Source organism: Leptonotus elevatus, chromosome 1, assembly GCF_054856555.1.
Source record: "Leptonotus elevatus isolate MCC_2025b chromosome 1, RoL_Lele_1.0, whole genome shotgun sequence".
Lineage (NCBI taxonomy): Eukaryota > Metazoa > Chordata > Actinopteri > Syngnathiformes > Syngnathidae > Leptonotus > Leptonotus elevatus.
In genome coordinates, this window is record NC_141239.1 from 44,664,300 (window position 1) to 44,687,439 (window position 23,140).

The following is a 23,140-nucleotide window of genomic DNA, read 5'->3' on the forward strand; positions in this document are numbered from 1 at the left end:
ACCAAGAAATTGCCTCAAACTGAGAAAGGTTTAAGGCATCTTCTTATGAAGTAATAAGGTCACGCAAGCAGACCAACGCTGCATGTTATGACCATCATCATTGTAGAAGAATCAGAAGTAATTTGTAGTCAGTAAGTGCTGGATTGTCACCATAGAGAACACTGCATTCATTGATTTTATTCATTTTGAGTTAATGGCCTCTAAAAGCCTGGTATTCCTTTTCAGACCCGTCAGCCGCCCTGTACCATGAACAACATCCGTTACTGCTCTTGATGCAAGCAAAGTTCTGGGCCTGGTCATGACTGCCCAACTTGCCTGGCAGGAAGTTAGTCCACAAGCACTCGGCTGGGCCGGTCATGCAGCATGGAAAGGAGAAGCAGGACTATCTGTGGGTGGCAGGTCAATGGTTTAATCAAACATGTTCTACTGGATTAAGGTGCCGCTAAAGAACAGTATAAACATTAAACAAAAGGATGCATGCTAAATTATAGGGATTTTAGATACCACTATTTCCACACCAATGCATTCAAAATGCCACCAATAAAATGCACTTTCATTGCGCACACCATGCATACTATGCGCATACCAGTACCCCACTGTCTGCAACCATGGACCACTCCATCCACGACATAAACTGCTCACCCATACGATGCCACGCCAAGGAGAAATGCTCATGCTGAGGTCCAGTGGCAGTTGGCAGCTTCATTATTTTTCATGTACAGTAAAATACCTTAAAAACACATTTTGCCCTTGCAGTTACAAGTTTTCAGGAAAAGGGTAACAATTAATCATAGCTCAGTTTGCTAATGTCACAACCAAACCCAGAACACAGGTGAGCCCTGATTGGTCATTAATGTTATTTTCAGTAAACACCAAGTGACAAAAAAATAATAAAAAATGTCTTAACGTATTAGACATGAAAAGTAGCCATCAATTTTTTTCTAGACCAATGTTAACTTTCTACTACTGCTGAAAAATGGCTAAATTTGTCAAGTATAATTTAAAAAATTTCAGCTTCTTTCTCATGATTGCTCAGAGGTAAACCTCACCACATTTTTGCTTGTGAGTGACTGAGGAATTCAGGGAAGCTTTTTTTTTTTAACCCAATCTTGGACCCCAGTTTCCAATTCTGTTCATCTGGGAGATATTTCAGACAAGTGTTTGATGAGCATCTCATCTTTAGCAGTCTTTTGCCACCAGTCCTAGCTTTTTTTGAAACGTGTTGCAGCAATAAAATTCCAAGTTAATTTGCTTGAAACAATGAAAAACTGTTTGAACATCAAGCATCTTGTCTTTGTAGTTCAGTCAACTATAGGTTGAAAATCATTTGCAAAACATCTAAACTTAATTGGGTTTGTACTTAAAGAGTCACCAGTGCTGAAGAAAAGAGAAAAGCCTGTATTGAGGTAATTAATTTATTAAGAGTTATCCTTTTCAGACCCGTCAGCCGCCCTGTACCAGGCACAACATCCATTGCTGCTCTTGATGCAAGCGAAGTTTTGGGCCTGCTCACCAACGCCCATCTTCCCCGTCAGGAAGTCTGTCCACAAGCACTCACTTGGGCCGGTCATGCAGCACGGGAAAGAGAAGCAGGACTTGATCTGTGGGTGACCAAGGACAGGGATTTAAGAAACACACCACACCAATAAGTGATAAAGCAGTTGGCACTTGTCCATGTGTTTATAGTGGACAACATCTACTAATATGAGGGGCCTCTAACAGTATAAACAAAGCAGAGGCTAAAAACCAGTTGTGTTACCATGCAATCGCAGCCCTCTGCATAGCGGGACAAAAGATTATTTTGTGTAGTGCTCAAGGCATCCCATGGCTCAATGAAGGAACACAGGTTGACATGCAGTGTGCCATCAGACCGCAGTATGCCTGTAATTTAAGAGGAAGGTAGTAAGGGGACAGGGAAAACTTCAGTTTATCAAGTAAAATCAAAAATTGTCAGGCATTTTTGTAAGCATTCAAAGGCTGACATTTCAGCATTAATAGTTTGAGTTGACATATTGGAGAAAGTTGAGCAAGCTTTATATACCCATGAGTAGATATTCAGCGCCCTTGGCCAGATTGACGCCACATAATGCAGAATTGGGTCCAGTGTAGATGGCAGCAAAAAGCTTTTTTACTCCCTTGAAGGTCTGAAAAACAAAAACAAAGAGTCAGGTCCAACACACATGCATGAAGATGCATTCATGTCAAAAGTATCTCACCGTCAAGTGTTGGATGTCATACTTTGTGGGTCGACCTTTACCTTGTGCGCCAGGCATCACTCCGAGAATCTTGGCCCTGATGACTAGAAAGACACATTTTCAAAAATATGCATTAAAACCCAGAGGGGCATCCAGGTTGGAGGATTTGGGGCCAAGACAGAAGCACAGAACCGCACAAAGAGCTTATTTTAAATGTACACGTTTAACTCATTCAGTTTCATTGACGGCTATAGACGTCAAATTAATTTGAAATATTTCTATTAGTTCAACCCCCACCCCCATTTGTTAGAGTCTGAAAACCTAGAAAAAATATATATTGTTCATTTCAAACAGATATAAAATGTGTGATTAATCAAGAGTTAACTAGTGAAGTCATGCAACAGATTATGAAAAATGTTGGTCGCCTGGAGCCCCTATTTTTATAATCTTTCTTTTGTTTAGTAATTTTATTTGTTTTTAATAATGTTTTCTTAAAAAAATAAAAATAAAATCACAGGCAAATCCATTTTTTAATCATAATTAATCACATGGCTTTACTAGTGAGCTCATGAATAATCACACATTTTAAATCTGTTCTAAATGTTCTAGGTTTTCACATTCTTGCTAACAAAAATTGCAAAAAATGTTCAACTAATAGAAATAGTTCAAATTATTTGACATCTATAGTCATCAATGGCAATTAATGAGTTAACATGATTTTAATTAAAAAAAAAAAAAAAACTTATTACATCAACTGAAACTTCTTCACCAAATGGCCATAAGTAGCAGTGTTTTTGAATATTCAACCAACTGCAAGACTTAAAAAGATACAAATTAGACTAGACATCACAAACAGTACAGCCACCATTTGAGAGCACCTGCTTCCCATTGACATACAAGCAAGTTGCTAGCTTTAAGCCTAGCCTGCTAAATTTAAAAAGGAATCTTCACTTATATTGGCACCCATTTTGCCAAATTAAATTAGAATTTATCCCAACAAACCCAAAAAATAAATTTGAGAATTATTATTATTATTTTTTTAATATGATAAAGTTCATTATGTTCAACTCACCAACAACATCTGTTCGGCAATACACCTGCTGCGGATGAATCGGGAAACAGCTACATGCTTGTGCTCCTTCCTCTTGGAGCCCCCACAAGCACAGCAGCACCAGGGGCAGCACAAACGTCTTCCAGCTCATCATTCAAGGGAACAAAGTAAGAACAAGAAAACGCAACTGCAGTTCCACAAACAACTCCGTTGTTCTCTTCTGTCACAAGAGGAGGTTTACTCTGCTTGAGCTGAGGTTGACAAAGGCTTTATAGCTGCAGACTCCACCCACAATTAAGGACCACGTGACATGCACACACTGATTAGTAACTGCTTTCATCTGACACTTTTATAACCAACAAAGTTAAAGAAATTTCTTGTAAAAGGATACATCGATTTTATCCAACACGTTTCATCCATCCATCTGCTTATCAGAAGTCGGGTCGCAGTTTTAACAAGCTTCAACATGCAGAAATTTGACAGAAATGTGAAGTTTTTGTGTTGAGGACTTCACACACTAATTGATGACTGCTTTCACCTGTCACTTTCATCACCAACAACATTAAAGACATTTCCTCTGAAATTATACATTCATTTTATCCAACCAGTTTTTACCCGCAGAAATTTGAGAAAGATATTAATTAAAGTTTTTGTGATGAGGTAAAGAAACGTTGGCTTATTTATTCTTGTCTTGTCCACACACAAAATCAGTTGTAGTGTAAATTGCCACCATTTATTACATCTACTGTATATCCCCACTTCTTCTTTTAAAATGTTTTATTTAGTGTTACTGAACATGAAAAAACTGCCTGCTCACAATTTTATCAAATTAACATTTAATCAAAATTCTATATTCATAGTAATAGCTGTAATACATATTGCAAACCTTATATTTATCGGGGTTGCATTGTATCATCTCTTGTTTGATTTTTCTTTTATATGCTTTGTAACTTCACTGGTGTGTTAAGTGAATTTGAAGTTGTACTGTGTAGCCTGCTCTTATGTAAATATTTTTAAATTTAAGTTTGTCACCTGACACCTGATTCATACATTTTTTAGAGCAAAACACACACACACACACACACACACACACACACACACACACACACACACACACACACACACACACACACACACACACACACACACACACACACACACACACACACACACACACACACACACACACATATATATAGATAATGAAGCATTTGTTTCAGATTCTCACAACAGCACTCGACCTACACAAATTTAAAATGTAGAGGATCTTGTCATTTTATTTTAAGTATCGAGGTGTACCTGAGTAACAACTATTGTTTTCAACATTCTTTATACATTTCACATTTTCGTCTTCATATGTCAAGATATACAGATCCCATCAAGAGTGATGAAAATCAGTTAATTACAAGACAAAAAAAAACAGATTGGGTATGGTGTTGCTTAGGTCAAGAAAACTCTCATAAGCTTTAAAGCAAACTCTTGAAAATGCAGCTTTTGCTTCTTTTCACTCATTGCCTGGATTCAATCCTCCCGACCCATAATGCCTTACTCCAGCATGGAAAGCTGTAGCTTTTGTCTGGAAGCAATCCCTCTTCAAAACTCTATATTCCAGATACGGGTAAGTGGGTTTGGGAATGGAATGGAAAAAAAAAGGGGAAAAAAACTTGATAATTAAATCATAATCATCATCATCATCATATGATAATAAAATGAGTAGCAGAGGCAGTGTGGGGGTGGGTCCTCAATTGATCACGTTACAGATTGAGTACCCGCTCGTTTTCTCGGGTTGGGAGGGGCAGGTGCTTGGAGAGCAGAATGACCTAGAACTTCTCATAGAGGGGCGAATGGAGCAAAACGCGATGCTTTTGGCAAGAAATTAGCATTTAAACATGGCTGAAAGGTCATAAAAGTTGTTACTGACCCTTTAAGATCAGAATTGGATTCCTTGTGTCAATGTACAGAAAGTGTCATACAGCAATTTAAGAGTAAAGGAAGCTGAGATATAACCTTCACTCTTTTCATTGTGGGCCATTTTGGATTGTATTCATACCAGCCACTAGGTGTGCATCCATGGATTTTTGAAAACCTTAGGCCAGGGGTGGGCAATCTCGGTCCTCGAGGGCCAGAGTCCTGCTGCATGTTTTGGATATATGATCAGCTTATCAGCAACCTCCGCGTAAGCCTGATAATGATCCTGTTGATTGGAATCAGCTGTGTTGGAGTAGGGAAACCTCCAAAACCTGCAGGACTCTGGTCCGAGACTAAATTTGCCTTGGGCTTATACGCTGGCTCAAATCCGGCTCGAAGGAGTTTTTGGAGAATTCCAAATCTTAATCAATAATAGGAAATAAAAAGATTTGTGGCTAATTCATTCCTCAGATGTTCTTGAGAAGACAAAGCAACCTTCGATAGCCCAGTTGGTAGAGCGAAGGACTGTAGAAGGTCTCGGTTAAAATCCTTAGGATGCTGGTTCAAATCAGGCTCGAAAGAGTTTTTGGAGAATTCCCAATCTTAATCAATAATAGGAAATAAAAATACATTTGTCTAACTTATCTAAATATACAAATTTAAAAATCTCACACTTGCTCTTTGGCGATTTATACTTTGTTATCCCCATTCCTCAGATGTTCTTGAGAAGACTCAGCAACCTTGGGTAGCTCAGTTGGTAGAGCGGAAGACTGTAGAAGGTCTCAGCTAATATCCTTAGGTCGCTGGTTCGACTCCGGCTCGAAGGAGTTTTTGGGGAATTCCTAATCTTAATCAAAAATAGGAAATAAAAATACATTTCTCCAACTCATCGAAATAAACAAATTTAAAAATGTCACATTTGCTCGTTGACGAGTTATACTGTGTTATCCCCATTCCTCAGATGTTCTTGACAAGTCACAGCAACCTTTGATAGCTCATTTGGTAGAGCGGAGGACTGCAGAAGGTCTCATCTGAAATCTTTAGGTCACTGGTTCAAATCCGGCTCGAAGGAGATTTTGGAGAATTCCCAATCTTAATCAATAAAAGGAAATACAAATATTTGTGGCTAATTTATTCCTCAGATGTTCTTGAGAAGACTCAGCAACCTTGGGTAGCTCAGTTGGTAGAGCGGAGGACTGTAGAAGGTCTCAGCTAATATCCTTAGGTCGCTGGTTCGACTCCGGCTCAAAGGAGTTTTTGGGGAATTCCCAATCTTAATCAATAATAGGAAATAAAAAGATTTGTGGCTAATTCATTCCTCAGATATTCTTGTTAAGACACAGCAACCTTCGATAGCTCAGTTGGTAGAGCGGAGGACTGTAGAAGGCTTTGGTTGAAATCATTAGGTCGCTGGTTCAAATCCGGCTCAAAGGACTTTTTGGAGAATTCTCAATGTTAATCAATAAGAGGAAATAAAAATAAATTTCTCCAACTCAAGGTCTCTGTTGAAATCTTTAGGTTGCTGGTTCAAATCCGGCTCGATGGAGTTTTTGGAGAATTACCAATCTTAATCACAAATAGGAAATAAAAATACATTTCTCCAACTCATCTAAATATACAAAATTAAAAATGTCACAGTTGCTCCTTGACGAGTTATACTTTGTTATGCCCATTCCTCAGATGTTCTTGAGAAGATAAGGCAACCTTCGATAGCTCAGTTGGTAGAGCGGAGGACTGTAGAAGGTTTTGGTTGAAATCCTTAGGTCGCTGGTTCAACTCCGGCTCGAAGGAGTTTTTGGAGAATTCCCAATCTTAATCAATAATAGGAAATACAAATATTTGTGGCTAATTCATTCCTCAGATGTTCTTGAGAAGACAGCAACCTTCGATAGCTCATTTGGTAGAGCGGAGGACTGCAGAAGGTCTCATCTGAAATCCTTAGGTCGCTGGTTCGACTGCGGCTCGTAGGAGTTTTTGGAGAATTCCCAATCTTAATCACAAATAGGAAATAAAAATACATTTCTCCAACTCATCTAAATATACTAATTTAAAAATTTCACAGTTGCTCCTTGACGAGTTATACTTTGTTATCCCCATTCCTCAGATGTTTTTGATAAGACACAGCAACCTTCGATAGCTCAGTTGGTAGAAGGAGGACTGTAAAAGGTCTCTGTTGAAATCCTTAGGTCGCTGGTTCAAATCTGGCTCGAAGGAGTTTTTGGGGAATTCACAATCTTAATCAATAATAGGAAATAAAAAGATTTGTGGCTAATTCATTCCTCAGATGTTCTTGATAAGACAGAGCAACCTTCGATAGCTCAGTTTGTAGAGCGGGGAACTGTAGAAGGTCTTATCTGCAATCCTTAGGTCGCTGGTTCGACTCCGGCTTGAAGGAGTTTTTGGAGAATTACCAATCTTAATCAATAATAGGAAATAAAAAGGATTGTGGCTAATTCATTCCTCAGATGTTCTTGAGAAGACACAGCGACCTTCGATAGCTCAGTTGGTAGAGCGGAGGACTGTAGAAGGTCTCATCAGAAATCCTTAGGTCGCTGGTTCGACTCCGGCTCGAAGGAGTTTTTGGAGAATAACCAATCTTAATCACAAAAAGGAAATGAAAAGATTTGTGGCTAATTCATTCCTCAGATGTTCTTGAGAAGACACAGCAACCTTCGATAGCTCAGTTGGTAGAGCGGAGGACTGTAGAAGATCTCATCTGAAATCCTTAGGTCGCTGGTTCGACTCCGGCTCGAAGGAGTTTTTGGAGAATTACCAATCTTAATCACAAAATGGAAATAAAAAGATTTGTGGCTAATTCATTCCTCAGATGTTCTTGAGAAGACACAGCAACCTTCGATAGCTCAGTTGGTAGAGCGGAGGACTGCAGAAGGTCACATCTGAAATCCTGAGGTCGCTGGTTCGACTCTGGCTTGTAGTAATTTTTGGAGAATTACCAATCTTAATCACAAATAGTTAATAAAAAGATTTGTGGCTAATTCATTCCTCAGATGTTCTTGAGAAGACGCAGCAACCTTCGATAGCTTAGTTGGTAGAGCGGAGGACTGTAGAAGTTTTTGGTTGAAATCCTTAGGTCGCTGGTTCAAATCCGGCTTGAAGGAGTTTTTGGAGAATTCCCAATCTTAATCAATAATAGGAAATAAAAATAAATTTCTCCAACTCAAGGTCTCTGTTGAAATCTTTAGGTCGCTGGTTCAAATCCGGATCGATGGAGTTTTTGGAGAATTCCCAATCTTAATCACAAATAGGAAATAAAAATACATTTCTCCAACTCATCTAAATATACAAAATTAAAAATGTCACAGTTGCTCCTTGAAGAGTTATACTTTGTTATCCCCATTCCTCAGATGTTCTTGATAAGACACAGCAACCTTCGATAGCTCAGTTGGTAGACGGAAGACTGTAGAAGGTCTCTGTTGAAATCCTTAGGTCGCTGGTTCAAATCCGGCTCTAAGGAGTTTTTGGGGAATTCCCAATCTTAATCAATAATAGGAAATAAAAAGATTTGTGGCTAATTCATTCCTCAGATGTTCTTGATAAGACACAGCAACCTTCGATAGCTCAGTTGGTAGAGCGGAAGACTGTAGAAGGTTTTGGTTGAAATCCTTAGGTCGCTGGTTCAACTCCGGCTCTAAGGAGTTTTTGGAAAATTCCCAATCTTAATCAATAATAGGAAAAAAAAATATTCGTGGCTAATTCATTCCTCAGATGTTCTTGAGAAGATACAGCAACCTTCGATAACTCAGTTGGTAGAGCGGAGGACTGTAGAAGGTCTCTGTTGTAATACTTAGGTCGCTGGTTCAAATCCGGCTCGAAGGAGTTTTTGGAGAATTACCAATCTTAATCAATAATAGGAAATAAAAAGATTTGTGGCTAATTCATTCTTCAAATGTTCTTGATAAGACACAGCAACTTTCGATAGCTAAGTTGGTACAGCGGAGGACTGTAGAAGGTCTTTGTTGAAATCCTTAGGTCGCTGGTTCAAATCCGGCTAGAAAGAGATTTTGGAGAATTCCCAATCTTAATCAATAATAGGAAATACAAATGTTTGTGGCTAATTCATTCCTCAGATGTTCTTGAGAAGACATAGCAACCTTAGATAGCTCAGTTGGTAGAGCGGAGGACTGTAGAAAGTCTCATCTGAAATCCTTAGGTCGCTGGTTCGACTCCAGCTTGAAGGAGTTTTTGGAGAATTCCCAATCTTAATCACATATAGGAAATAAAAATACATTTCTCCAACTCATCTAAATATACAAAATTAAAAATGTCACAGTTGCTTCATGACGAGTTATACTTTGTTATCCGCATTCCTCAGATGTTCTTGATAAGACACAGCAACCTTCGATAGCTCAGTTGGTAGAGCGGAGGACTGTAGAAGGTCTCATCAGAAATCCTTAGGTCGCTGGTTCGACTCCGGCTCGAAGGAGTTTTTGGAGAATTACCAATCTTAATCACAAAATGGAAATAAAAAGATTTGTGGCTAATTCATTCCTCAGATGTTCTTGAGAAGACACAGCAACCTTCGATAGCTCAGTTGGTAGAGCGGAGGACTGTAGAAGGTTTTGGTTGAAATCCTTAGGTCGCTGGTTCATCTCCGGCTCTAAGGAGTTTTTGGAAAATTCCCAATCTTAATCAATAATAGGAAATACAAATATTCGTGGCTAATTCATTCCTCAGATGTTCTTGAGAAGATACAGCAACCTTCGATAACTCTGTTGGTAGAGCGGAGGACTGTAGAAGGTCTCTGTTGCAATCCTTAGGTCGCTGGTTCAAATCCGGCTCGAAGGAGTTTTTGGAGAATTACCAATCTTAATCAATAATAGGAAATAAAAAGATTTGTGGCTATTTCATTCTTCAGATGTTCTTGAGAAGACACAGCAACCTTCGATAGCTCAGTTGGTGGAGCGGAGGACTGTAGAAGGTCTCAGTTGATATTCTTAGGTCGCTGGTTCGACTCCAGCTTGAAGGAGTTTTTGGAGAATTCCCAATCTTAATCACATATAGGAAATAAAAATAAATTTCTCCAACTCATCTCAATATACAAATTTAAAAATTTCACAGTTGCTTGTTGACGAGTTATACTTTGTTATCCGCATTCCTCAGATGTTCTTGATAAGACACAGCAACCTTCGATAGCTAAGTTGGTACAGCGGAGGACTGTAGAAGGTCTTTGTTGAAATCCTTAGGTCGCTGGTTCAAATCCGGCTAGAAAGAGATTTTGGAGAATTCCCAATCTTAATCAATAATAGGAAATACAAATGTTTGTGGCTAATTCATTCCTCAGATGTTCTTGAGAAGACATAAATACCTTCGATAGCTCAGTTGGTAGAGCGGAGGACTGTAGAAAGTCTCATCTGAAATCCTTAGGTCGCTGGTTCGACTCCGGCTCGAAGGAGTTTTTGGAGAATTACCAATCTTAATCACAAAAAAGAAATAAAAAGATTTGTGGCTAATTCATTCCTCAGATGTTCTTGAGAAGACACAGCAACCTTCGATAGCTCAGTTGGTAGAAGGAGGACTGTAGAAGGTCTCAGCTGAAATCCTTAGGTCGCTGGTTCGACTCTGGCTCGAAGGAGTTTTTGGGGAATTCCCAATCTTAATCAATAATAGGAAATAAAAAGATTTGTGGCTAATTCATTCCTCAGATGTTCTTGAGATGACACAGCAACCTTCGCAAGCTCAGTTGGTAGAGCGGAGGACTGTAAAAGGTCTCAGCTGATATCCTTAGGTCGCTGGTTGGACTCCGGCTCGAAGGAGTTTTTGGATAATTCCCAATCTTAATCACATATTGGAAATAAAAATACATTTCTCCAACTCATCTGAATATACAAATTTAAAAATTTCACAGTTGCTTGTTGACGAGTTATACTTTGTTATCCCCTTTTCTCAGATGTTCTTGATAAGACACAGCAACCTTCGATAGCTCAGTTGGGAGAGCGGAGATCTGTAGAAGGTTTTAGTTGAAATCCTGTGGTCGCTGTTTCAACTCCGGTTCGAAGGAGTTTTTGGAGAATTCCCAATCTTAATCAATAATAGGAAATAAAAAGATTTGTGGCTAATTCATTCCTCAGATGTTCTTGAGAAGACACAGCAACCTTCGATAGCTCAGTTGGTAGAGCGGAGGACTGTAGAAGTTCTCTGTTGCAATCCTTAGGTCGCTGGTTCAAATCCGGCTCGAAGGAGTTTTTGGAGAATTACCAATCTTAATCAATAATAGGAAATAAAAAGATTTGTGGCTATTTCATTCTTCAGATGTTCTTGAGAAGACACAGCAACCTTCGATAGCTCAGTTGGTAGAGCGGAGGACTGTAGAAGGTCTCAGTTGATATTCTTAGGTCGCTGGTTCGACTCCAGCTTGAAGGAGTTTTTGGAGAATTCCCAATCTTAATCACATATAGGAAATAAAAATAAATTTCTCCAACTCATCTCAATATACAAATTTAAAAATTTCACAGTTGCTTGTTGACGAGTTATACTTTGTTATCCGCATTCCTCAGATGTTCTTGATAAGACACAGCAACCTTCGATAGCTAAGTTGGTACAGCGGAGGACTGTAGAAGGTCTTTGTTGAAATCCTTAGGTCGCTGGTTCAAATCCGGCTAGAAATAGTTTTTTGAAAATTCCCAATCTTAATCAATAATAGGAAATACAAATGTTTGTGGCTAATTCATTCCTCAGATGTTCTTGAGAAGACATAGCAACCTTCGATAGCTCAGTTGGTAGAGCGGAGGACTGTAGAAAGTCTCATCTGAAATCCTTAGGTCGCTGGTTCGACTCCGGCTCGAAGGAGTTTTTGGAGAATTACCAATCTTAATCACAAAAAAGAAATAAAAATATTTGTGGCTAATTCATTCCTCAGATGTTCTTGAGAAGACACAGCAACCTTCGATAGCTCAGTTGGTAGAAGGAGGACTGTAGAAGGTCTCTGTTGAAATCCTTAGGTCGCTGGTTCAAATCCGGTTCGAAGGAATTTTTGGGGAATTCCCAATCTTAATCAATAATAGGAAATAAAAAGATTTGCGGCTAATTCATTCCTCAGATGTTCTTGAGAAGACACAGCAACCTTCGATAGCTCATTTGGTAGAGCGGAGGACTGTAGAAGGTTTTGGTTGAAATCCGTAGGTCGCTGGTTCAAATCCGGTTCGAAGGAATTTTTGGAAAATTCCCAATCTTAAACAATAATAGGAAATAAAAATATTCGTGGCTAATTCATTCCTCAGGTGTTCTTGAGAAGACACAGCAACCTTCGATAGCTCAGTTGGTCGAGCGGAGAACTGTAGTAGGTCTCTGTTGAAATCCTTAGGTCGCTGGTTCAAATCAGGCTCGAAGGAGTTTTTGGAGAATTCCCAATCTTAATCAATAATAGGAAATAAAAAGATTTGTGGTTAATTCATTCCTCAGATGTTCTTGAGAAGACACAGCAACCTTCGATAGCTCAGTTGGTAGAAGGAGGACTGTAGAAGGTCTCAGTTGATATTCTTAGGTCGTTGGTTCGACTCCGGCTTGAAGGAGTTTTTGGAGAATTCCCAATCTTAATCACATATAGGAAATAAAAATACATTTCTCCAACTCATCTAAATATACAAAATTAAAAATGTCACAGTTGCTTCTTGACGAGTTATACTTTGTTATCCGCATTCCTCAGATGTTCTTGAGAAGATAAGGCAACCTTCTATAGCTCAGTTGGTAGACCGGAGGAATGCAGAAGGTCTCATCTGAAATCCTTAGGTCGCTGGTTCGACTCCGGCTCGATGGAGTTTTTGGAGAATTCCCAATCTTAATCACAAATAGGAAATAAAAATACATTTCTCCAACTCATCGAAATATACACATTTAAAAATGTCACAGATGCTCCTTGACGAGTTATACTTTGTTATCCCCATTCCTCAGATGTTCTTGATAAGACACAGCAACCTTCGATAGCTCAGTTGGTAGAGCGGAGTTCTGTAGAAGGTTTTGGTTGAAATCCTTAGGTCGCTGTTTCAAATCCGGCTGGAAGGAGTTTTTGGAGAATTCCCAATCTTAATCAATAATAGGAAATAAAAATAAATTTCTCCAACTCAAGGTCTCTGTTGAAATCTTTAGGTCGCTGGTTCAAATCCGGCTCGATGGAGTTTTTGGAGAATTCCCAATCTTAATCAATAATAGGAAATAAAAATATTTGTGGCTTATTCATTCCTCAGATGTTCTTGATAAGACACAGCAACATTAGATAGCTCAGTTGGTGGAACGGAGGTCTGTAGAAGGTTTTGGTTGAATTCCTTAGGTCGCTGGTTCAACTCCGGCTCTAAGGAGTTTTTGGAGAATTCCCAATATTAATCAATAATAGGAAATAAAAAGATTCGTGGCTAATTCATTCCTCAGATGTTCTTGAGAAGATAAGGTAACCTTCTATAGCTCAGTTGGTAGAGCGGAGGAGTGTAGAAGGTCTCATTTGATATTCTTAGGTCGTTGGTTCGACTCCGGCTTGAAGGAGTTTTTGGAGAATTCCCAATCTTAATCACATATAGGAAATAAAAATACATTTTTCCAACTCATCGAAATATACAAATTTAAAAATTTCACAGTTGCTTGTTGACGAGTTATACTTTGTTATCCGCATTCCTCAGATGTTCTTGATAAGACACAGCAACCTTCGATAGCTAAGTTGGTACAGCGGAGGACTGTAAAAGGTCTCTGTTGAAATCCTTAAGTCGCTGGTTCAAATCCGGCTCGAAGGAGATTTTGGAGAATTCCCAATCTTAATCAATAACAGGAAATACAAATATTTGTGGCTAATTCATTCCTCAGATGTTCTTGAGAAGACACAGCAACCTTCGATAGCTCAGTTGGTAGAGCGGAGAACTGTAGAAGGTTTTAGTTGAAATCCTGTGGTCGCTGTTTCAACTCCGGTTTGAAGGAGTTTTTGGAGAATTCCCAATCTTAATCAATAATAGGAAATACAAAGATTTGTGGCTAATTGATTCCTCAGATGTTCTTGAGAAGCCACAGCAACCTTCGCTAGCTCAGTTGGTAGAAGGAGGCCTGTAGAAGGTCTCTGTTGAGATCCTTAGGTCGCTGGTTCAAATCCGGCTCGAAGGAGTTTTTGGGGAATTCCCAATCTTAATCAATAATAGGAAATAAAAATATTTGTGGCTAATTCATTCCTCAGATGTTCTTGATAAGACACAGCAACCTTTGATAGCTCAGTTGGTAGAGTGGAGGACTGTAGAAGGTTTTGGTTGAAATCCTGAGGTCGCTGTTTCAACTCCGGTTCGAAGGAGTTTTTGGAGAATTCCCAATCTTAATCAATAATAGGAAATAAAAATAAATTTCTCCAACTCAAGGTCTCTGTTGAAATCTTTAGGTCGCTGGTTCAAATCCAGCTCGATGGAGTTTTTGGAGAATTCCCAATCTTAATCAATAATAGGAAATAAAAATATTTGTGGCTTATTCATTCCTCAGATGTTCTTGATAAGACACAGCAACATTAGATAGCTCAGTTGGTGGAACGGAGGTCTGTAGAAGGTTTTGGTTGAATTCCTTAGGTCGCAGGTTCAACTCCGGCTCTAAGGAGTTTTTGGAGAATTCCCAATATTAATCAATAATAGGAAATAAAAAGATTCGTGGCTAATTCATTCCTCAGATGTTCTTGAGAAGATAAGGTAACCTTCTATAGCTCAGTTGGTAGAGCGGAGGACTGTAGAAGGTCTCATTTGATATTCTTAGGTCGTTGGTTCGACTCCGGCTTGAAGGAGTTTTTGGAGAATTCCCAATCTTAATCACATATAGGAAATAAAAATACATTTCTCCAACTCATCGAAATATACAAATTTAAAAATTTCACAGTTGCTTGTTGACGAGTTATACTTTGTTATCCGCATTCCTCAGATGTTCTTGATAAGACACAGCAACCTTCGATAGCTAAGTTGGTACAGCGGAGGACTGTAAAAGGTCTCTGTTGAAATCCTTAAGTCGCTGGTTCAAATCCAGCTCGAAGGAGATTTTGGAGAATTCCCATTCTTAATCAATAACAGGAAATACAAATATTTGTGGCTAATTCATTCCTCAGATGTTCTTGAGAAGACACAGCAACCTTCGATAGCTCAGTTGGTAGAGCGGAGAACTGTAGAAGGTTTTAGTTGAAATCCTGTGGTCGCTGTTTCAACTCCGGTTTGAAGGAGTTTTTGGAGAATTCCCAATCTTAATCAATAATAGGAAATACAAAGATTTGTGGCTAATTGATTCCTCAGATGTTCTTGAGAAGCCACAGCAACCTTCGCTAGCTCAGTTGGTAGAAGGAGGCCTGTAGAAGGTCTCTGTTGAGATCCTTAGGTCGCTGGTTCAAATCCGGCTCGAAGGAGTTTTTGGGGAATTCCCAATCTTAATCAATAATAGGAAATAAAAATATTTGTGGCTAATTCATTCCTCAGATGTTCTTGATAAGACACAGCAACCTTTGATAGCTCAGTTGGTAGAGTGGAGGACTGTAGAAGGTTTTGGTTGAAATCCTGAGGTCGCTGTTTCAACTCCGGTTCGAAGGAGTTTTTGGAGAATTCCCAATCTTAATCAATAATACGAAATAAAAAGATTTGTGGCTAATTCATTCCTCAGATGTTCTTGAGAAGACACAGCAACCTTCGATAGCTCAGTTGGTAGAGCGGAGGGCTGTAGAAGATCTCATCTGAAATCCTTAGGTTGCTGGTTCGACTCCGGCTCGAAGGAGTTTTTGGAGAATTACCAATCTTAATCACGAAAAGGAAATAAAAAGATTTGTGGCTAATTCATTCCTCAGATGTTCTTGAGAAGATACAGCAACCTTTTGATAGCTCAGTTGGTAGAGCGGAGAACTGTAGAAGGTTTTAGTTGAAATCCTGAGGTCGCTGTTTCAACTCCGGTTCGAAGGAGTTTTTGGAGAATTCCCAATCTTAATCAATAATAGAAAATTAAAAGATTTGTGGCTAATTCATTCCTCAGATGTTCTTGAGAAGATACAGCAACCTTCGATAGCTCAGTTGGTAGAGCGGAGAACTGTAGAAGGTTTTACTTGAAATCCTGAGGTAGCTGTTTCAACTCCGGTCTGAAGGAGTTTTTGGAGAATTCGCAATCTTAATCAATAATAGGAAATAAAAATTAATTTCTTCAACTCAAGGTCTCTGTTGAAATCTTTAGGTCGCTGGTTCAAATCCGGCTCGATGGAGTTTTTGGAGAATTCCCAATCTTAATCAATAATAGGAAATAAAAAGATTTTTGGCTAATTCATTCCTCAGATGTTCTTGAGAAGATAAGGCAACCTTCGATAGCTCAGTTGGTAGAGCAGAGAACTGTAGAAGGTTTTACTTGAAATCCTGAGGTCGCTGTTTCAACTCCGGTCTGAAGGAGTTTTTGGAGAATTCCCAATCTTAATCAATAATAGGGAATAAAAATTAATTTCTTCAACTCAAGGTCTCTGTTGAAATCTTTAGGTCGCTGGTTCAAATCCGGCTCGATGGAGTTTTTGGAGAATTCCCAATCTTAATCAATAATAGGAAATAAAAAGATTTGTGGCTAATTCATTCCTCAGATGTTCTTGAGAAGATAAGGCAACCTTCGATAGCTCAGTTGGTAGAGCGGAGGACTGTAGAAGGTCTCTGTTGAAATCTTTAGGTCGCTGGTTCAAATCCGGCTCGAAGGAGTTTTTGGAGAATTCCCAATCTTAATCAATAATAGGAAATAAAAAGATTTGTGGCTAATTCATTCCTCAGATGTTCTTGAGAAGACACAGCAATGTTCGATAGCTCATTTGGTAGAGCGGAGGACTGTAGAAAGTCTCAGTTGATATTCTTAGGTCGTTGGTTCGACTCCGGCTTGAAGGAGTTTTTGGAGAATTCCCAATCTTAATCACATATAGGAAATAAAAATACATTTCTCCAACTCATCTAAATATACAAAATTTAAAATGTCACAGTTGCTTGTTGACGAGTTGTACTTTGTTATCCGCATTCCTCAGATGTTCTTGAGAAGACACAGCAACCTTCGATAGCTCTGTTGGTAGAGCGGAGAACTGTAGAAGGTTTTAGTTGAAATCCTGTGGTCGCTGTTTCAACTCCGGTTCAAAGGAGTTTTTGGAGAATTCCCAATCTTAATCAATAATAGGAAATAAAAAGATTTTTGGCTAATTCATTCCTCAGATGTTCTTGAGAAGACACAGCAACCTTTGATAGCTCAGTTGGTAGAGCGGAGGACTGCAGAAGGTCTCATCTGAAATCCTTAGGTTGCTAGTTCGACTCCGGCTCGATGGAGTTTTTGGAGAATTCCCAATCTTAATCAATAATACGAAATAAAAAGATTCGTGGCTAATTCCTTCCTCAGATGTTCTTGAGAAGATACAGCAACCTTCGATAGCTCAGTTGGTAGAGCGGAGAACTGTAGAAGGTTTTAGTTGAAATCCTGAGGTCGCTGTTTCAACTCCGGTTTGAAGGAGTTTTTGGAGAATTCCCAATCTTAATCAATAATAGGAAATAAAAAGATTTGTGGCTAATTCATTCCTCAGATGTTCTTGAGAAGATACAGCAACCTTCGATAGCTCAGTTGGTAGAGCGGAGAACTGTAGAAGGTTTTAGTTGAAATCCTGAGGTCGCTGTTTCAACTCCAGTTTGAAAGAGTTTTTGGAGAATTCCCAATCTTAATCAATAATAGGAAATAAAAAGATTTGTGGCTAATTCATTCCTCAGATGTTCTTGAGAAGACACAGCAACCTTCGATAGCTCAGTTGGTAGAGCGGAGGACTGTAGAAGATCTCATCTGAAATCCTTAGGTTGCTGGTTCGGCTCCGGCTCGAAGGAGTTTTTGGAAAATTACCAATCTTAATCACAAAAAGGAAATAAAAAGATTTGTGGCTAATTAATTCCTCAGATGTTCTTGAGAAGACACAGCAACCTTCGATAGCTCAGTTGGTCGAAGGAGCACTGTAGAAGGTCTCTGTTGAAATCCTTAGGTCGCTGGTTCAAATCCGGCTCGAAGGAGTTTTTGGGGAATTCCCAATCTTAATAAATAATAGGAAATAAAAAGATTTGTGGCTAATTCTTCCTCAGATGTTCTTGATAAGACACAGCAACCTTCGATAGCTCAGTTGGTAGAGCGGAGGACTGTAAAAGGTTTTGGTTGAAATCCTTAGGTCGCTGGTTCAACTCCGGCTCGAAGGAGTTTTTGGAGAATTCCCAATCTTAATCACAAAAAAGAAATAAAAAGATTTGTGGCTAATTCATTCCTCAGATGTTCTTGAAAAGACACAGCAACCTTCCATAGCTCAGTTGGTAGAAGGAGGACTGTAGAAGGTCTCTGTTGAAATCCTTAGGTCGCTGGTTCAAATCCGGCTTGAAGGAGATTTTGGAGAATTCCCAATCTTAATCAATAATAGGAAATACAAATATTTGTGGCTAATTCATTCCTCAGATGCTCTTGAGAAGACATAGCAACCTTCGATAGCTCAGTTGGTAGAGCGGAGGACGGTAGAAGGTTTTGGTTGAAATCCTTAGGTCGCTGGTTCAACTCCGGCTCTAAGGAGTTTTTGGAGAATTCCCAATCTTAATCAATAATAGGAAATAAAAAGATTTGTGGCTAATTCATTCCTCAGATGTTCTTGAGAAAACACAGCAACCTTCGATAGCTCAGTTGGTAGGAGGACTGTAGAAGGTCTCAGTTGATATTCTTAGGTCGTTGGTTCGACTCCGGCTTGAAGGAGTTTTTGGAGAATTCCCAATCTTAATCTCATATAGGAAATAAAAATACATTTCTCCAACTCATCTAAATATACAAAATTAAAAATGTCACAGTTGCTTCTTGACGAGTTATACTTTGTTATCCGCATTCCTCAGATGTTCTTGATAAGACACAGCAACCTTCGATAGCTAAGTTGGTACAGCGGAGGACTGTAAAAGGTCTCTCTTGAAATCCTTAGGTCGCTGGTTCAAATCCGGCTCGAAGGAGATTTTGGAGAATTCCCAATCTTAATCAATAATAGGAAATAAAAAAGATTTGTGGCTAATTCATTCCTCAGATGTTCTTGAGAAGACACAGCAACCTTCGATAGCTCAGTTGGTAGAGCGGAGGACTCTAGAAGATCTCATCTGAAATCCTTAGGTTGCTGGTTCGGCTCCGGCTCGAAGGAGTTTTTGGAGAATTACCAATCTTAATCACAAAAAGGAAATAAAAAGATTTGTGGCAATATAATTCCTCAGATGTTCTTGAGAAGACACAGCAACCTTCGATAGCTCAGTTGGTCGAAGGAGCACTGTAGAAGGTCTCTGTTGAAATCCTTAGGTCGCTGGTTCAAATCCGGCTCGAAGGAGTTTTTGGGGAATTCCCAATCTTAATAAATAATAGGAAATAAAAAGATTTGTGGCTAATTCATTCCTCAGATGTTCTTGATAAGACACAGCAACCGTCGATAGCTCAGTTGGTAGAGCGGAGGACTGTAAAAGGTTTTGGTTGAAATCCTTAGGTCGCTGGTTCAACTCCGGCTCGAAGGAGTTTTTGGAGAATTCCCAATCTTAATCACAAAAAAGAAATAAAAAGATTTGTGGCTAATTCATTCCTCAGATGTTCTTGAAAAGACACAGCAACCTTCCATAGCTCAGTTGGTAGAAGGAGGACTGTAGAAGGTTTCTGTTGAAATCCTTAGGTTGCTGGTTCAAATCCGGCTCAAAGGAGTTTTTGGGGAATTCCCAATCTTAATCAATAATAGCAAATACAAATATTTGTGGCTAATTCATTCCTCAGATGTTCTTGAGAAGACACAGCAACCTTCGATAGCTCAGTTGGTAGAGCGGAGAACTGTAGAAGGTTTTAGTTGAAATCCTGTGGTCGCTGTTTCAACTCCGGTTTGAAGGAGTTTTTGGAGAATTCCCAATCTCAATCAATAATAGGAAATAAAAAGATTTGTGGCTAATTTATTCCTCAGATGTTCTTGAGAAGACACAGCAACCCTCGCTAGCTCAGTTGGTAGAAGGAGGACTGTAGAAGGTCTCTGTTGAAATCCTTAGGTCGCTGGTTCAACTCCGGTTCAAAGGAGTTTTTGGAGAATTCCCAATCTTAATCAATAAAAGGAAATAAAAATAAATTTCTCCAACTCAAGGTCTCTGTTGAAATTTTTAGGTCCCTGGTTCAATTCCGGCTCGATGGAGTTTTTGGAGAATTCCCAATCTTAATCAATAATAGGAAATAAAAATATTTGTGGCTAATTCATTCCTCAGATGTTCTTGAGAAGACACAGCAACCTTCGATAGCTCAGTTGGTAGAGTGAAGGACTGTAAAAGGTTTTGGTTGAAATCCTGAGGTCACTGTTTCAACTCCGGTTCGAAGGAGTTTTTGGAGAATTCCCAATCTTAATCACAAAAAGGAAATAAAAAGATTTGTGGCTAATTCATTCCTCAGATGTTCTTGAGAAGACTCAGCAACCTTCGATAGCTCAGTTGGTCGAAGGAGCACTGTAGAAGGTCTCTGTTGAAATCCTGAGGTCGCTGTTTCAACTCCGGTTCGAAGGAGTTTTTGGAGAATTCCCAATCTTAATCAATAATAGGAAATAAAAATAAATTTCTCCAAATCAAGATTTCAACAGAGACTGTTGAAATCTTTAGGTCGCTGGTTCAACTCTGGCTCGAAAGAGTTTTTGGAGAATTCCCAATTTTAATCAATAATAGGAAATACAAAGATTTGTGGCTAATTCATTCCTCAGATGTTCTTGATAAGACACAGCAACCTTCGATAGCTCAGTTGGTAGAGTGGAGGACTGCCGAATTTTTTGGTTGAAATCCTTAGGTCGCTGGTTCAACTCTGGCTCGAAGGAGTTTTTGGAGAATTCCCAATTTTAATTAATAATAGGAAATAAAAAGATTTGTGGCTAATTCATTCCTCAGATGTTCTTGAGAAGATACAGCAACCTTCGATAGCTCAGTTGGTAGAGCGAAGGACTGTAGAAGGTCTCTGTTGAAATCCTTAGGTCGCTGGTTCAAATCCGGCTCGAAGGAGTTTTTGGAGAAATGCCAATCTTAATCAATAATCGGAAATAAAAATACAGTTCTCCAACTCATCTAAATATACAAAATTAAAAATGTCACAGTTGCTCCTTGACGAGTTATACTTTGTTATCCCCATTCCTCAGATGTTCTTGATAAGACACAGCAACCTTCGATAGCTCAGTTGGTAGAGCGGAGTACTGTAGAAGGTTTTGGTTGAAATCCTTAGGTCGCTGGTTCAACTCAGGCTCGAAGGAGTTTTTGGAGAATTCTAAATTTTAATCAATAATAGGAAATAAAAAGATTCGTGGCTAATTCATTCCTCAGATGTTCTTGAGAAGATACAGCAACCTTCGATAGCTCAGTTGGTAGAGCGAAGGACTGTAGAAGGTCTCTGTTGAAATCCTTAGGTCGCTGGTTCAAATCCGGCTTGAAGAAGTTTTTGGAGAAATCCCTATCTTAATCAATAATTGGAAATAAAAAGATTTGTGGCTAATTCATTCCTCAGATGTTGTTGAGAAGACACAGCAACCTTCGATAGCTCATTTGGTAGAGCGGAGGACTGCAGAAGGTCTCATCTAAAATCCTTAGGTCGCTGGTTCGACTCCGGCTCGCAGGAGTTTTTGGAGAATTCCCAATCTTAATCACAAATAGGAAATAAAAATACATTTCTCCAACTCATCTAAATATACAAAATTAAAAATGTCACAGTTGCTCCTTGACGAGTTATACTTTGTTATCCCCATTCCTCAGATGTTCTTGATAAGACACAGCAACCTTCGAAAGCTCAGTTGGTAGAAGGAGGACTGTAGAAGGTCTCTGTTGAAATCCTTATGTCGCCAGTTCAAATCCGGCTCGAAGGAGTTTTTGGGGAATTCCCAATCTTAATAAATAATAGGAAATAAAAAGATTTGTCGCCAATTCATTTCTCAGACGTTCATGATAAGACACAGCAACCTTCGATAGCTCAGTTGATAGAGCGGAGGACTGTAGAAGGTTTTGGTTGAAATCCTTAGGTCGCTGGTTCAACTCCGGCTCGAAGGAGTTTTTGGAGAATTCCCAATCTTAATCAATAATAGGAAATAAAAAGATTTGTGGCTAATTCATTCCTCAGATGTTCATGATAAGACACAGCAACCTTCGATAGCTCAGTTGGTAGAGCGGAGGACTGCAGAAGGTCTCATCTGAAATCCTTAGGTCGCTGGTTCGACTCCAGCTCGAAGGAGTTTTTGGAGAATTCTTAATCTTAATCACATAAAGGAAATAAAAATACATTTCTCCAACTCATCTAAATATTCAAAATTAAAAATGTCACAGTTGCTTCTTGACGAGTTATACTTTGTTATCCGCATTCCTCAGATGTTCTTGATAAGACACAGCAACCTTCGATAGCTAAGTTGGTACAGCGGAGGACTGTAAAAGGTCTCTGTTGAAATCCTTAGGTCGCTGGTTCAAATCCGGCTCGAAGGAGATTTTGGAGAATTCCCAATCTTAATCAATAATACCAAATACAAATATTTGTGGCTAACTCATTCCTCAGATGTTCTTGAGAAGACTCAGCAACCTTCGATAGCTCAGTTGGTAGAGAGGAGAACTGTAGAAGGTCTCATCTGCAATCCTTAGGTCACTGGTTCGACTCTGGCTCGAAGGAGTTTTTGGAGAATTACCAATCTTAATCACAAAAAGGAAATAAAAAGATTTGTGGCTAATTCATTTCTCAGATGTTCTTGAGAAGACACAGCAACCTTCGATAGCTCAGTTGGTAGAAGGAGGACTGTAGAAGGTCTCTGTTGAAATCCTTAGGTCGCTGGTTCAAATCCGGCTCGAAGGAGTTTTTGGGGAATTCCCAATCTTAATCAATAATAGGAAATAAAAAGATTTGTGGCTAATTCATTCCTCAGATGTTCTTGAGAAGACAAAGCAACATTCGATAGCCCAGTTGGTAGTACGAAGCACTGTAGAAGGTCTCAGTTAAAATCCTTAGGATAATGGTT

The 23,140-nt window shown here is 39.1% G+C and overlaps 1 protein-coding gene and 25 non-coding genes across 26 annotated transcripts; 25 read left to right on the top strand and 1 right to left on the bottom strand.

Annotated features, from left to right (window-relative positions):
- Positions 1–1,245: 1,245 nt before the first annotated feature.
- Positions 1,246–3,521, bottom strand: LOC147182378 (metalloproteinase inhibitor 2-like). Its single transcript, XM_086079689.1, has 5 exons — positions 3,268–3,521; positions 2,217–2,299; positions 2,042–2,144; positions 1,760–1,881; positions 1,246–1,601 (listed from the first exon to the last, which is right to left on the bottom strand). The coding sequence occupies exons 1-5, from the start codon at positions 3,398–3,400 to the stop codon at positions 1,419–1,421; spliced, it is 624 nt and encodes a 207-aa protein (XP_085935815.1). The 5' UTR covers positions 3,401–3,521; the 3' UTR covers positions 1,246–1,418.
- A 2,798-nt stretch (positions 3,522–6,319) lies between these two features.
- Positions 6,320–6,407, top strand: trnay-gua (transfer RNA tyrosine (anticodon GUA)). The gene is given in 2 exon segments: positions 6,320–6,356; positions 6,372–6,407. It is a non-coding gene; the product is annotated as a tRNA-Tyr (tRNA).
- Positions 6,408–6,857: 450 nt separating this feature from the next.
- On the top strand, positions 6,858–6,945 carry trnay-gua (transfer RNA tyrosine (anticodon GUA)). Its single transcript is given in 2 exon segments — positions 6,858–6,894; positions 6,910–6,945. It is a non-coding gene; the product is annotated as a tRNA-Tyr (tRNA).
- A 697-nt stretch (positions 6,946–7,642) lies between these two features.
- On the top strand, positions 7,643–7,730 carry trnay-gua (transfer RNA tyrosine (anticodon GUA)). The gene is given in 2 exon segments: positions 7,643–7,679; positions 7,695–7,730. It is a non-coding gene; the product is annotated as a tRNA-Tyr (tRNA).
- Positions 7,731–7,823: 93 nt separating this feature from the next.
- On the top strand, positions 7,824–7,911 carry trnay-gua (transfer RNA tyrosine (anticodon GUA)). Its single transcript is given in 2 exon segments — positions 7,824–7,860; positions 7,876–7,911. It is a non-coding gene; the product is annotated as a tRNA-Tyr (tRNA).
- A 274-nt stretch (positions 7,912–8,185) lies between these two features.
- trnay-gua (transfer RNA tyrosine (anticodon GUA)) lies at positions 8,186–8,273 on the top strand. The gene is given in 2 exon segments: positions 8,186–8,222; positions 8,238–8,273. It is a non-coding gene; the product is annotated as a tRNA-Tyr (tRNA).
- Positions 8,274–9,265: 992 nt separating this feature from the next.
- Positions 9,266–9,353, top strand: trnay-gua (transfer RNA tyrosine (anticodon GUA)). Its single transcript is given in 2 exon segments — positions 9,266–9,302; positions 9,318–9,353. It is a non-coding gene; the product is annotated as a tRNA-Tyr (tRNA).
- A 157-nt stretch (positions 9,354–9,510) lies between these two features.
- On the top strand, positions 9,511–9,598 carry trnay-gua (transfer RNA tyrosine (anticodon GUA)). Its single transcript is given in 2 exon segments — positions 9,511–9,547; positions 9,563–9,598. It is a non-coding gene; the product is annotated as a tRNA-Tyr (tRNA).
- Positions 9,599–10,479: 881 nt separating this feature from the next.
- Positions 10,480–10,567, top strand: trnay-gua (transfer RNA tyrosine (anticodon GUA)). Its single transcript is given in 2 exon segments — positions 10,480–10,516; positions 10,532–10,567. It is a non-coding gene; the product is annotated as a tRNA-Tyr (tRNA).
- A 699-nt stretch (positions 10,568–11,266) lies between these two features.
- Positions 11,267–11,354, top strand: trnay-gua (transfer RNA tyrosine (anticodon GUA)). The gene is given in 2 exon segments: positions 11,267–11,303; positions 11,319–11,354. It is a non-coding gene; the product is annotated as a tRNA-Tyr (tRNA).
- A 93-nt stretch (positions 11,355–11,447) lies between these two features.
- On the top strand, positions 11,448–11,535 carry trnay-gua (transfer RNA tyrosine (anticodon GUA)). Its single transcript is given in 2 exon segments — positions 11,448–11,484; positions 11,500–11,535. It is a non-coding gene; the product is annotated as a tRNA-Tyr (tRNA).
- A 338-nt stretch (positions 11,536–11,873) lies between these two features.
- Positions 11,874–11,961, top strand: trnay-gua (transfer RNA tyrosine (anticodon GUA)). The gene is given in 2 exon segments: positions 11,874–11,910; positions 11,926–11,961. It is a non-coding gene; the product is annotated as a tRNA-Tyr (tRNA).
- Positions 11,962–15,788: 3,827 nt separating this feature from the next.
- On the top strand, positions 15,789–15,876 carry trnay-gua (transfer RNA tyrosine (anticodon GUA)). The gene is given in 2 exon segments: positions 15,789–15,825; positions 15,841–15,876. It is a non-coding gene; the product is annotated as a tRNA-Tyr (tRNA).
- Positions 15,877–16,737: 861 nt separating this feature from the next.
- trnay-gua (transfer RNA tyrosine (anticodon GUA)) lies at positions 16,738–16,825 on the top strand. Its single transcript is given in 2 exon segments — positions 16,738–16,774; positions 16,790–16,825. It is a non-coding gene; the product is annotated as a tRNA-Tyr (tRNA).
- Positions 16,826–17,344: 519 nt separating this feature from the next.
- trnac-gca (transfer RNA cysteine (anticodon GCA)) lies at positions 17,345–17,432 on the top strand. Its single transcript is given in 2 exon segments — positions 17,345–17,381; positions 17,397–17,432. It is a non-coding gene; the product is annotated as a tRNA-Cys (tRNA).
- A 455-nt stretch (positions 17,433–17,887) lies between these two features.
- trnay-gua (transfer RNA tyrosine (anticodon GUA)) lies at positions 17,888–17,975 on the top strand. Its single transcript is given in 2 exon segments — positions 17,888–17,924; positions 17,940–17,975. It is a non-coding gene; the product is annotated as a tRNA-Tyr (tRNA).
- A 272-nt stretch (positions 17,976–18,247) lies between these two features.
- On the top strand, positions 18,248–18,335 carry trnay-gua (transfer RNA tyrosine (anticodon GUA)). Its single transcript is given in 2 exon segments — positions 18,248–18,284; positions 18,300–18,335. It is a non-coding gene; the product is annotated as a tRNA-Tyr (tRNA).
- A 695-nt stretch (positions 18,336–19,030) lies between these two features.
- On the top strand, positions 19,031–19,118 carry trnay-gua (transfer RNA tyrosine (anticodon GUA)). Its single transcript is given in 2 exon segments — positions 19,031–19,067; positions 19,083–19,118. It is a non-coding gene; the product is annotated as a tRNA-Tyr (tRNA).
- Positions 19,119–19,573: 455 nt separating this feature from the next.
- Positions 19,574–19,661, top strand: trnay-gua (transfer RNA tyrosine (anticodon GUA)). Its single transcript is given in 2 exon segments — positions 19,574–19,610; positions 19,626–19,661. It is a non-coding gene; the product is annotated as a tRNA-Tyr (tRNA).
- Positions 19,662–20,889: 1,228 nt separating this feature from the next.
- Positions 20,890–20,977, top strand: trnag-gcc (transfer RNA glycine (anticodon GCC)). The gene is given in 2 exon segments: positions 20,890–20,926; positions 20,942–20,977. It is a non-coding gene; the product is annotated as a tRNA-Gly (tRNA).
- A 93-nt stretch (positions 20,978–21,070) lies between these two features.
- trnay-gua (transfer RNA tyrosine (anticodon GUA)) lies at positions 21,071–21,158 on the top strand. The gene is given in 2 exon segments: positions 21,071–21,107; positions 21,123–21,158. It is a non-coding gene; the product is annotated as a tRNA-Tyr (tRNA).
- A 338-nt stretch (positions 21,159–21,496) lies between these two features.
- Positions 21,497–21,584, top strand: trnay-gua (transfer RNA tyrosine (anticodon GUA)). The gene is given in 2 exon segments: positions 21,497–21,533; positions 21,549–21,584. It is a non-coding gene; the product is annotated as a tRNA-Tyr (tRNA).
- A 93-nt stretch (positions 21,585–21,677) lies between these two features.
- trnac-gca (transfer RNA cysteine (anticodon GCA)) lies at positions 21,678–21,765 on the top strand. The gene is given in 2 exon segments: positions 21,678–21,714; positions 21,730–21,765. It is a non-coding gene; the product is annotated as a tRNA-Cys (tRNA).
- Positions 21,766–22,102: 337 nt separating this feature from the next.
- On the top strand, positions 22,103–22,190 carry trnay-gua (transfer RNA tyrosine (anticodon GUA)). Its single transcript is given in 2 exon segments — positions 22,103–22,139; positions 22,155–22,190. It is a non-coding gene; the product is annotated as a tRNA-Tyr (tRNA).
- Positions 22,191–22,283: 93 nt separating this feature from the next.
- trnac-gca (transfer RNA cysteine (anticodon GCA)) lies at positions 22,284–22,371 on the top strand. Its single transcript is given in 2 exon segments — positions 22,284–22,320; positions 22,336–22,371. It is a non-coding gene; the product is annotated as a tRNA-Cys (tRNA).
- Positions 22,372–22,528: 157 nt separating this feature from the next.
- On the top strand, positions 22,529–22,616 carry trnay-gua (transfer RNA tyrosine (anticodon GUA)). Its single transcript is given in 2 exon segments — positions 22,529–22,565; positions 22,581–22,616. It is a non-coding gene; the product is annotated as a tRNA-Tyr (tRNA).
- Positions 22,617–23,140: the final 524 nt, after the last annotated feature.

Bases quoted from the DNA above. Each gene is read 5' to 3' on its own strand.
- LOC147182378 (XM_086079689.1), bottom strand. From the start codon at position 3,400: ATGATGAGCTGGAAGACGTTTGTGCTGCCCCTGGTGCTGCTGTGCTTG. The intron at 2,300-3,267 runs GTGAGTTGAACA...GTGTCTTTCTAG, and splicing joins TTGCCGAACAGATGTTGTTG to TCATCAGGGCCAAGATTCTC. The intron at 1,602-1,759 runs GTAACACAACTG...GGTCACCCACAG, and splicing joins CAGAGGGCTGCGATTGCATG to ATCAAGTCCTGCTTCTCTTT.